Source organism: Carettochelys insculpta, chromosome 5, assembly GCF_033958435.1.
Source record: "Carettochelys insculpta isolate YL-2023 chromosome 5, ASM3395843v1, whole genome shotgun sequence".
Taxonomy (NCBI): domain Eukaryota; kingdom Metazoa; phylum Chordata; order Testudines; family Carettochelyidae; genus Carettochelys; species Carettochelys insculpta.
In genome coordinates this window covers 34968431-34980755 of record NC_134141.1, presented here as the reverse complement: position 1 = coordinate 34980755, position 12325 = coordinate 34968431, and the positions used below count along the sequence as shown (strand labels likewise).

The window sequence follows — 12325 nt, the reverse complement described above, 5'->3', positions numbered from 1 at the left end:
GTCCTCTAGTTCTTATATTATGGGAACAAGTAAATAACTTTTCTGTATTCACTTTCTCCACACCATTCATGATTTTATATACCTCTATCATATCGCTCCTCAGTCTCCTCTTTTCTAGACTGAAAAGTCCCAGTCTCTCTAGCCTCTCCTCATATGGGACCCGTTCCAAACCCTTAATCATTTTAGTTGCCCTTTTCTGAACCTTTTCTAACGCCAATATATCTTTTCTGAGGTGAGGAGACCACATCTGCACGCAGTACTCAAGATGTGGGCGTACCATAGTTTTATGAAGGGGAAGTAAGATATTCTTCGTCTTATTTCCTATCCCTTTTTTAATTGTTTTTACTGACTGCCGCTGCACGCTGCATGGATGTTTTCAGAGAACTATCCACTATAATTCCAAGATCCCTTTCCTGACCTATTGTAGCTAAATTTGCCCCCATCATATTGTATGTATAATTGGGGTTATTTTTCCCAATGTGCATTACCTTACACTTACCCACATTAAATTTCATTTGCCATTTTGCTGCCCAGTCACTCAGTTGGCTGAGATCTTTTTGAAGTTCTTCACAGTCTGCTTTGGTTTTGACTATCCTGAACAGTTTGGTGTCTTCTCCAGACTTTGCCACCTCACTGCTTACCCCTTTCTCTGGATCATTGATGAATAAGTTGAACAAGATTGGTCCCAGGACTGACCCTTGGAGAACGCCACTAGTTACCCGCTTCCATTGTGAAAATTTACCATTTATTCCTACCCTTTGTTTCCTATCTTTTAACCAGTTCCCAATCCATGAAAGGATCTTTCCTCCTATCCCTAGACCACCTAATTTACATGAGAGCCTTTGGTGAGGGACCGTGTCAAAGGCTTTCTGGAAATCTAAGTATACTATGGCTACTGGATCCCCCCCATCCGCATGCTTGTTAACCCCTTCAAAGAACTCTAATAGATTAGTAAGACATGACTTCCCTTTACAGAAACCATGTTGACTTTTGCTCAACAAATCATGCTCCTCTACATGTCTGACAATTTTATTCTTTACTATTGTTTCTACTAATTTGCCCAGTACTGACATTAGACTTACTGGTCTATAATTGCTAGGGTCTCCTTTAGAGCCCTTTTTAAATATTGGTGTTCTATTAGCTGTCTTCCAGTCATTGCATACCAAAGCTGATTTAAAGGATATGTTACAAACCACCGTTAATAGTTCTGCAATTTCACATTTGAGTTCTTTCAGAACCCTTGGGTGAATACCATCCGGTCCCGGAGACTTGTGACTGTTTAGCCTATCAGTTAGTTCCAAAACCTCTTCTAATGATACGTCAAGCTGGGACAGTTCCTCAGATTTGTCACCTACAAAGGATGGCTCAGATTTGGGAATCTCTCTAACATCCTCAGCCGTGAAGACTGAAGCAAAGAAATCATTTAGTTTTTCCGCAATGCCATTATCTTCCTTGATTGCTCCTTTTATGTCTCTCTTGTCCAGGGGGCCCACTGCTTTTTTAGCAGGCTTCCTGCTTCTAATGTACTTAAAAAACATTTTACTATTGTTTTTTGAATTTATGGCTAACTGTTCCTCAAAATCTCTTTTGGCCTTTCTCATAACATTTTTACATTTTAATTTGGCAGTGTTTATGTTCCTTTCTATTTTGATCACTAGGATTTGACTTCCACATTTTAAAAGATGCCTTTTTATCTTTCACTGCCTCTTTTACATGGTTATTAAGCCATGGTGGCTCTTTTTTAGGTCTCTTGCTGTGTTTTTTAATTTGGGGTATATATTTAAGCTGGGCCTCTAATATGGTATCTTTGAAAAGTTTCCACACAGCTTGCAGGGATTTTACTCTAGTTACTCTACCTTTTAATTTCTGCTTAACTAACCTCCTCATTTTTGTGTAATTCCTCTTTTTGAAATTTAATACCAGAGTGTTGGACTGTTGCAGTGTTCTTCCCAACACAGGAATATTAAATGTTGTTATGTTATGGTCACTGTTTCCAAGCGGTCTTGTAATAGTTACCTCTTGGACCAGATCCTGTGTTCCACTCAGTACTAAATCAAGAATTGCCTCTCCCCTTGTGGGTTCCTGTACCAGTTGCTCCAAGAAGCAGTCATTTAAGGCATCAAGAAATTTTCTCTCTGAATCCCTTCCTGAGGTGACATGTACCCAGTCAATATGGGGATAATTGAAATCCCCCATTATTTGTGAGTTTTTTATTGTGATAGCCTCTCTAATCTCCCTTAGCATTTCAGCATCACTATGACTGTCCTGGTCAGGTGGTTGATAATATATCCCTAGTGCTATATTCCCATCAGAGGAAGGAATTGCTATCCATAGTGATTTTGTGGAACATTTTGATTCATTTAGGATTTTTATTTCATTTGATTCTATATTATCTTTCACATACAGTACCACTCCACCACCCACTCGACCCATTCTGTCCTTCTGATATATTTTATATCTCGGTATGATAGTGTCCCACTGTTTGTCCTTATTCCACCAGGTTTCTGTGATGCCTATTATGTCAATCTCGTCCTTTGATATGAGGTACTATAATTCACGCGTCTAGTTAGACAGACTTCTAGCAGTAGTGTAAAAGCACTTTAAAAAACTACCACTGTTCATATGCTTGCCCTTCCCTGACGTATTGGATTCTGTTACATGTGATTTTTTTTCTCATCTGATCTGGCCCGTACTCTATCATGTCCCTTCGTCTCTTTCTGACGGAATTCTAGAGAATCTCTATCAATGGAGTCTCACCTAAGAGAAGTCTCTGTCCGATCAACGTGCTTCTCCACACCAGTCGGCTTTCCCCCATCTCTTAGTTTAAACACTGCTCCGCGACCTTTTTAATTTAGAACTAGATATTAAAAAAATAAAAAATAGTTCTGATAAGCTACTGAACTGCCTATAGTACAAGAAAGATTTTATTTTTAATTTTAAACCCAATAATAAACATTAAATGTCATTATTATTCATTACTTCAGTGAACATTTGACTTCATAAATTTTTTGAAAGGAAATGTTTTGTTTTTTTGTCTTAAAGTCCCATCCAGCTGTTAATAACGCTGTTAAAGCAACTGTTGACGAAAGCTGTGAAGAGCCTACTGAGGGAAGTGAAGAAAAAGTAGGAGCCAAAAGGAGGAAGACTGTAGTTTCCAAAGTAAGTGATTATATAAATAACTGTTTAGCAAAAGTCTCCACTGAACTATCCATAGTATTTTACATCCCTAGTCTAAACCATATGTTTTGGAGTTCCGGAAGAGCTTAAATACGCAATGTCTTACTGCATTTTGTAAGCATTTTAAGGGAATTAAATGCTGTAATTCTTTTTCTAAAAATAGCCTTTGAGGTGACCTGAAAATAAGTATGGATAGTTCAGTGAAGACTTCTGCTCAGTATAAAGTTGAAGCGTTTTGTGTGTGCGTGTATGCCCGTAGTATCAGTCACCCCATCTAAAAAAATAACATGGCAAAATCAGAGAAGGGCATGAACTACTAGATGCACAGAAAACTCTAATATGAAAAGGGATCAAAAAATTGGGATTTCAAACTTCAGAAAAAGTATGTGAATAAAAGGAAGCATGATAAAATTATATAATAGAATGACTAATCTGAAGAACAGGTCCTGGGTTATCTTCTTTGTCGTATAATACGAGAAGAAAGCATGATCAACTTCCATTAAAAAGTGGGAACCTCACATCTGATGAAAAGAACTACTTTTTCTCATACAATTATATTAACTAAGCTGCTTGTTTCCACAGGATATTATTGAGGTTGTAAACTTATATACCCAGTATCTTTTTGGATCTTGGTGGATAACAGAATTATCCACAGGTCTTTATAGTGAATGCTAGAAAGAATTTTGGAAGGGATATGGATAGTAAATGCTTCAGGGTTTAAACCTGTCTGTTAGCCTAACTCTTAGCTTGCCATGTCTACACAGACCCTTTACAGTGGTTCAGGTGTACCTATCCAGCTTCTCCACTGTAAGATGTCTTGTTTAGCTGCTGTAGACCAATGGGGGAGCTCTCTCCCATTCACATAATTAAATAACCTCTGATGTGCTGCAGTTGTGCCTTCAGGAGAAGCTCTTCTACTAGTGTAGCACTATGCATGCTACCATTTATATTGGTGAAACTTAGATCAATCAGGTGTGGGGTTCTTTCGTACCACTGAATGACACGTTTTGTACCTGGAAGTTGTTATGTAAGTGTGGTGTAGACCAGTCGACAAGAGATGTCCAAATGTGCTGTGAAATTTCATCAATGTCCCCTTCCTACGGCTCTTTGCAGAGCAACAGTCGCAGGGAATTGACACCCCTGCGCTAGCTGGAGCTCAAGCAGCAACGCTGCCTGAGTCCCAGCTGGCATGGGGTTGATCAGTTTACCCCTGCAGTGGCTTTTTGCAGAGCTGCTGCGAGGGGAAATCCCAACCCTGCAGGAGAGCATTTGTGCCAGGAGGCAGCTGAAATGCTACTTCCTGGCCTGAAAGGGGTGGTGAAGGGCCTCCCCCTCCCTGTGATAGGGAGGGAGGGCAGGACCCTGTTGGAGCTGGGACACAGTTTAAATGCATCATCCAAACATCAGTGGGCTGGCAGGAAGGGGAGCCTACTCTCTGGAGTGGCCTCTTCCTCACCCTGCCCCACCCCACAAGTAATCTAGTAACCACTGAAAATTTCAGCAATTACTTAGTTATTCAACATCTCTAGCATAGCGCGTGTTCACTTGCCTGCCTTTTTTTTCAAACTGTCGAAGATTGTGTTTTCTGTGGTGGATTTTAAACACTAATGCATTTGATCCTTGTTTAGCTTTTTGCACGCACTACTGTGTTGTAATGCTCTCTAGTAACACTGTAACCATAGTAAATGTAAGTAAATGTGACATTTATGAGCAGTCGATTTAGTTGGAAAAAGAAAGGGGTGTGTGTGCCATGGACTTGTTTGTCTCATGGAAGTGTGCCATGCTACTCAAAAGGTTGGGAACCACTGGAGTAGACATGGCCTTAGAGTGAGTGGTAGATTAATCCACTTGTGCATACTATGCAATTTTTATGTTTCCCTCTGAGGCATGGGGTGCTGGCCACTCTCAGGTCGACTACTGAACCACAAAGATCTCCAATATGATCATTCTTGTTTACAATTTGTTTTTGAAAGTAACTGTAAGTAAACATATACACACACTCCTGTTAAATTATTTCAACTAAAGGTGGAAAGTAATGTCTCCCTTGGAGTTCTTTTAGATTTTGATTTATATAAATTGTGAAATTTAGTGACTGATTTTTCTGTTTACAGTTACCTGGAAAAGAGGATAACTTACCCACTGAAGCTGAAACGGAAGAAGAAGAGAGAGATGCTGCAAAGGAGGAAGATGTTCCTTCAGAAAAACCCAGTAATGAAGTATGTGGGATCTTTCTCTTTTGGCCTAAAGCAGATGTTTGAAATACTACATGCAAATTTCTCCTTTTCATACACATTTGTTTTAGGCACTAATATAGGGTTGAGTATTTCCAGATGTTACAGTAAAATAAAGGCATAAAGAAGCCTAAAACGTTAATTGTAAGTAAGGCTTCTAGAACACAAGAATTCCGTTTTACAAAAATTTGAGGTTTTTACTTTAGTTTTGTTTCAGTTCTTGAAATACTACATAAAACAACCCAGGCACACTCAGGCACAGTCACCCCAGAATAGCCAATAGTCTGTTGGCTAGGGCACTCACCTGGGATGTGGGACACCCACATTGCAAGGTTCTTTTCCATCTGAACCTTGTTTGTTTGCTGTTTTGAGACCTTTCTCTGTCTTGATTTGACAAAAAAAGGTTCATACAGGGGCTAAGAATTCTTTCCAACGGAACTTTAATCAAAAAACAGTCTGCTTTCAAAATTTGTTTGGCCAACTCTATAAAAACGCATATCTGAAAAGTTCCTGGCCACCTCTAATTACGGTATGAATTTTAAATATCTCCTTTTTTTTTTTTTTTTAGAGAATAAGTCAAAAAGACACAGTGAAGTGGCCATTATTGTTTGTCTTTTGTGATACTCAAATTACAAGACAAAAACATCAATAATGAGGTCTTTATATTTTGGAGTGCTGTTGAAATATGCTCAGTGACTTGATTTTTTTTTAGCCTGTTCACTTTATATTCAAAAGAGTTCCTACTAATTTTTATCTGGAAGTTATTGCATATGAGCTGAAGTTCACTTTCCTTTTTTATTTTTACTAATCTTTCACAAGTTTTTGTAACAATTTTTAAATCGCTGTTAAATATATCTTTAGTGCTGTTAGGGTCAGCCAAGTGTTATTTTCTGGCTGAAAATGGCCAAAAGATTGTATTTTATTTCTTGGTCATTTTTTGATGCCCTGAAATAAATGTGACATCTGTTTAAAACTTTTTGACATATCACTTATAATATTGCCATTCATATTAACTAAACTCTTAATTAGTATTTGAATTGCAATTTACTAAATTTCAGAACAAGCAACGAGTCTTTATCTGCCTCTGAAGAGTTGTCACTGTTGCATAATCTTTTACTACAGTTGTTGAAAGAAACTTAAATGGCTTCATACTAACACTTGTTAGAAGATAATACCTTCATGTGTGCTTAGTCCTTTTATTAAAATGTGTATAGTAAAGGTTATAGTAAAATAATCCTTCAGGCATTATCAGTGATAACTGGTGTGCTGTGTGCCTGTTGCACTCACACATTCCCCACCCCCAGAGCATCACGGTCTGAGAGCAGCATTGCTGTGGGGGAGGGGCGAGACCTCCCCTGCACTGAGGGTGAGTACAGGGGGAGGGAACTGAACACTGTGGGTGCATTTGATTCCTTGTGCACCCCCCACGCATCACCCCTCTGAGCATCATAGTAAAGTAAGTAAATTCTTATTATTTTGCTAATGTTCTAAATATTACTTTTTTTAGGGTGTTGTGAAAGTTAATGATGTTCCTGTTCCTAAAGTTGCTAGGCGAGGAAGAAAGAGAAAGGTAACAATATATTTGATTTCTTTACTTGTGATGTTGGCTTTCCTATTAGATTTTCACATTTTTCAGTAACAGATTATATTCCAATCAAAATTAATCTTCATTTGATTTTTTTTGAGTAAATTCAGAGCTGTGCACCAATGTATCAATAATTTCATTCATTTAATAAATCCCATAGTATAGAAAAGTTCCCTTTCATTGGAAGTTTTCACAGAAATGGTCTACTAAACTCAACCGGTTTTTTCAGATCTAAAAAATCTCTTTAATACAACTACTTTCTTGAGATTGACGTAACTCTGAGAATGTGAGAAAGATGAGACTGACTAATCTTGTTTTATATAGTGGTACCTTTATTATGGCGGTGTGGCAGTGGCACTGTAGTTAAGTTTGTGTCACACCTGCTGGATTAGGGTTACCAACCCAAATTTGGGGATATTTGAGCCAGGAATTATGGAGATACAAGTTGAGGTAACAGCTATTTTATAGAAAGGTTCTGTTGGGCCTTTTTTTATGCAGACCTATAGATCAAAACATCTAAATGCTGTTTCTAGTTGCTGTGCATTATCTTGGGTAAAAACTAATCAACTGTGTCTTTGGGGAACCAAATTATGAATGGTATTTATGAACATGTTCACTCATTTGCTTGTGTAACTATGCAACCTGCAAGGATTAAAGTGCACAGTTATCAATAAAAAAAATCAGTCAGAAGGCTTCTGTGCAATCACTTAATGCTTGCCTGGGTAGTTGGAGAGATTGTGTTGATGCTGTTTTCTTTGATGAACTCATTGCCACTGTTATTTTTAGTCTTGTGGCAAGAAAAGGAAGAGATGCGTGTGTACCTGCACGATGCAGTGTGTGTTTATTTCTATACAGAATCATGTCAGTAGCAGAACATAAGGCTTTTATTACAAAGGATATTATCAGCAATGGGGTAGAATATAGAAGCATCCTGATCTTTTAATGAGGGTTAAGTGAAAGTGAAGGCTTAGATGATGTCCTATAAGTGTAAAGGGAATTGTTAAAATCTGTGAATTAGTTCTTAAATTGTACATATGGTATGTTTGTCTGGGGAGTTAGCTAAGTATGCAAAGATCTGGAACCTCCTGTATTTTAAGTCCCAGACCACAGTGTGTGTTTGTGAATGTTGAGGCATTGCTTTAATAGGGCATGGGCAACCTGGCTTTTTTGTGTGTTGGAGTTTTGCGGGGGAGGCAGGCAGAGGGGTTGTTCCTTTAGAAATCCTACAAGAGTGAATGGATTATAAAATGTGTTAAAGAGCTTGTACGTTTCAGCTGTTGTGGGGTTGGCAGAGTAGGATTATTCATGTTAATTTGGCATTACTAAAAGAGTAGAATTTAGTTTCCTGGTTTTCAGAAATTGAGAGTTTTACTCAACCCAGTGTTCTACAGGGAGACAAAATAGTACCAAGCAATTTCAACTGTGTAAATGTGCTAACGTAATTTCTAAGATTTGAATATACATTCTAGAGCATTTACTTGTACAAGTAGTCCAGATAAGGTCAATGGAACCAATTTTGAGCTGTCACCATGTAGTCCAAAATTTGAGACTCATGGGTTTTTTGTTAAGTGATGGAATGCCTCTGATTTCGTCTAAAATTTCCTCCTCTGTTCATGGTATTTTCTTCATCTCTGTTTTATTAAAGATGGTTTTGAGTAGCTTCATGTAAGTGCGTGCCGTTTTTCTATCCTCTTTCCCAAATCAGCTAATCTTTCATGTTTTTAAATATTTATTTTGGATTGGTTAGGTTATTCCATAAAAGAGTGCCTGTTCTTTGTGTTTGTTGACATGCTTATAGTTAGTGAGTCGAGGATTTTGAACTTTGCTCTTCAAAACAAGTTGTTGACCAGTTCTGTCCTTTAATTGTGCATAATATGAGCTCTAGCCACTTTTTAGGCGATTTTTAGAGGTTCAGCTCTATAGCATGGGTGGAATAATCAAGAACAGGAAGATAAAAATGTTTACTATGCCAAAAATGTGCTAGGAATTTCACACAACAAATTATCAGTTTCCTTACCTTCTAACTTTAGACAATGAAGATTTATAATAATGAAAATGCTTTTGAATCAGGTCTGCACATGCTTTATTTTTTTTTTCTCTCGCTACAGGCAGAGTATAACACTGGCTGGGTAATACTTTCTGTTATTAAAAAAAAATATATAGCTGTTGAACAAAAAATAGAATTGTCTTTGTTTTGTTCTAAATCAATCTGGGAAATTTATATTCCCAATCTGGGAAATTTATATTTCCAATCTTTTAAAGCATATTGAAGGTTGCATTATGTCAAGCCCTCAAAAGTGTCGGCTTGAACAAGATAAGAGAATTATGCAGTTATAATGGATCACCGAGCACTGCGTACCCACTTCAGTTACCTTCCCATAACTCTTCCTTAATAGTGCCAAAAGCAGTGGTTAACAGTAAAATAATGAATTGGTAAATAATCTTTCAAAGACTTAATTTCTACAAAATGAATCTACTTTTTTTCCACCCCCGAGGCACTTTATTGTTCTCAAATTTTCTCAGCACGTGTGATACAGAGCTACTTTTCTTTCCTTGGCATTCACTTAATAATGAGGACATCATTGTGTCACTCTTCTTTTTGTGAGTCTGTTGCTGGCTGATCAGACCAGTTCTGGAGCTGCAGATCTTATCACAGAAGGATTAGGTGTTTGTAGCTGTTGGAGGGGTATGGGACAGTTTTTGATGCTTTTTTCTTCTCCGCTTCTCATTTGCATTACAACATGACCTCGCAAATTGTCACCACCTCATGGATTACCATTCTCCACTGGGAACGGTCTTGGGCAAGATTCTCCCAAGTGTCAATACCAGTGCTGCACTTTTTCATGTGTGCCTTCAGCATGTCCTCGTATCACTTTCATTGCTCCCCAACGTGCCTCTCTCCTTCCTCCAACTCGGAAAACAGACTCTGTTTTGGGAGGCATTGATCAGAGATCCGAACCAGGTGACTAGTGTAATGAAGTTGTTGATGAATGATAATGGATTCAATTCTGGTCATGTTTGTCTTCGAGGAGACTAGTATTTGTGCATCTAGCCTCCCAAGAGAGATTAAGGGTTCTCCTGAGACAGCATTGATGATATTATTCAAGTGCTTTGAAATGAGGCTTGTATGTTGTCCAGGTTTCACATGCATACGGTAGCATTGGAGCAACCAATTCATGGTATATAAGGAGCTTTGCCTTAGGATAGATATCCCAGGTCTCAAAGACCCTTTGTCTCAGGAGGGTGAAAGCAGAGTCTGCATGACTCAGATGATGCTGGATTTCCACGTCAATGTCAACTTTAGGGAAAGATGACTTCTAAGGTATGGGAAGTTCTCCACGTGTTCCAGCAGTTCTCCATTGACTTTAATAGAGATTGCCCCGTTGGTGGAGCACCTTGGTTTTCTTGATGTTCAGTGTGAAGCTGAGATTCTCGTATGATTCAGCTAAGGCAATTTGTGTGGTCTGAAGGGCTGCGGGAATAGAAGCAGCAGCCATGTTGTCATCTGTTTACTGGAGCTCCATGATCAATGTTGGGGATGTCTTGCTTTTAGCCTTCTGTCTCCTGAGACTGAAAAGCTTCCCAGTCATTCTTTAGACAGTCTTCACACCATCTGGAAGCTTGCCATAAATGAAGTGAAGTGTCATGTCGATGAAGATGTACAACAGTGATGGGGCAATGGTGCAGCCTCATTTGACTCCCATTTTGTCCTCAAAGGAGTCACTTTGGGATCCATTGTTTCTCAATACTGTGGCAGTTATGTTGTTGTGAAGCTGCCTCAAGATGCTAATGAATTTTTTGGGGCAGCTGATCTTGAGTGGATGGTCCACAGGGCACTACGATTGACTGAGTGCAATGCTTTGGTCAGATTGATGAAACTCACGTATAAGGCTTGGTTATGTTCGCAACATTTTTCTTACAATAGCTAGGCAGTGAAGATCATGTCCGCTGTTTCTCAGAAGTGTCAGAATCCACATTGGCATTTTGGGAGACTTTCTTCTGAGAGTGGCAGGAGCCTGTTTGCAAGGGTTTGCTCTAAGATTTTCCCTGCTGTTGCCAGGAGGGAGATGTCACAATATTTTCTATGGTCCAACTTGTCGCCCTTCTTGAAGAGGCTGACAGTCAGTGTGTCTCTGAAATCTCATAGCATCTGGTCTCTATCCCAAATCTTGAAAATCAGGAGTTGGAGTTGTTTGTGCAGCTCTGGCCTGCCTCCTTTGAAGACTTAAGCTGGGATTCCATCAAGTCTGGTTGCCTTGTTGCATTTCATAGCTTTGATGTCAGCTTGGATCTCACTCAGGAAGTGTTGCAAGGTCGTCACTAGGTGGTTGCTGAGGGATTTGGTCAAGGGATTCTAGGACCACGGTGTAGGGTCAGTTCAAGAGCTCATTCTAGTGCTCCTTCCAGCGAGAAGCAGTGGCTTCATTGTCTTTCAAGAGTTGGGTACCATCTTTTCATCTCGGGACTGATTCCATGGTTTCTGGATCCATAAACAGCTTTGGTAGCATTGAAGAAACCTCTGCTATAATTGATGTCTGTGAGATACTGGAGTTGTGCATTCTCAGTCCTCGTCTGGTTTTTCAGAGTCCTTGTTTTACATTGGATTGCTGCCTTGATGTGCGCTTCTTCAGTGTGCAGTTGATGTAGATTTCCCAAGCTCTAAAGGCTTTCCTTTTTGCCTCAGTTAGGTGTTCAGTTTCTACATCATTCTCATCTCATCAAACCAGTCCTGATGCTTCCCAGACTAGTAGAGAGTCATGAGACACTTGTTGATGCCAACAGGGACTTCAGATAGGAACTTTCTCAGTTTGTTTTTGATGGCAAATCGTACTCCATGAATTCATTCTTCCTTTGGAGTTCTTTTCCAGAAAACTTTGTACTCTGTGCCTTCTTCTCTTAGCTGTTGCACTACCTGCATCTGACAAAGTGGGTCTTTGCCCACAAAAGCTTATGCTCATACATTTCTGTTAGTCTGTAAGGTGCCACAGAACCCCTTGTTGCTTCTGGTCTGTGTGTTTCTGCCAGGGCAGCTCTATTGATGTTGAATCATCTCAGCTCCTGGGCAATAATGGTCATGCATCTTTTGGGTCTCTCACTGTCTAGGTTGTCCATTAGAGTTCAAATATTCCATGTTCCAAAGTTTACTGCTCGATTTTGATTGTGTAGAGGTGAACGCACTGGTGTGGTTATCTAGTAGGGGGGTTGAGGTGGACTATGTTTAGGACATTTTTTCTAGTCTCTCTGTATGTTGGGCAGGCAGAGCGTATCCTAAAAAGGGCTGCTCAGTCACAGAAGCAACAGCCGGACCATTCTACCACCTCAGTCCTCAAAA

General features: G+C 39.3%; 1 protein-coding gene across 3 annotated transcripts in view; it reads left to right on the top strand.

Moving 5' to 3' along the window:
- The window catches only part of PSIP1 (PC4 and SRSF1 interacting protein 1), a 65012-nt gene that overhangs the window by 21812 nt on the left and 30875 nt on the right, over positions 1-12325 (top strand). For all 3 annotated transcript variants that reach the window (XR_012645659.1, XM_074994927.1, XM_074994926.1), the window contains exons 5-7: positions 3043-3159; positions 5289-5393; positions 6916-6978. Coding sequence is in view for 2 of the 3 variants with exons in the window: in XM_074994927.1 (XP_074851028.1) it covers positions 3043-3159; positions 5289-5393; positions 6916-6978 (285 nt within the window). In the remaining variant the exon portion in view is untranslated. The remainder of the gene's footprint in view (positions 1-3042; positions 3160-5288; positions 5394-6915; positions 6979-12325) is intronic.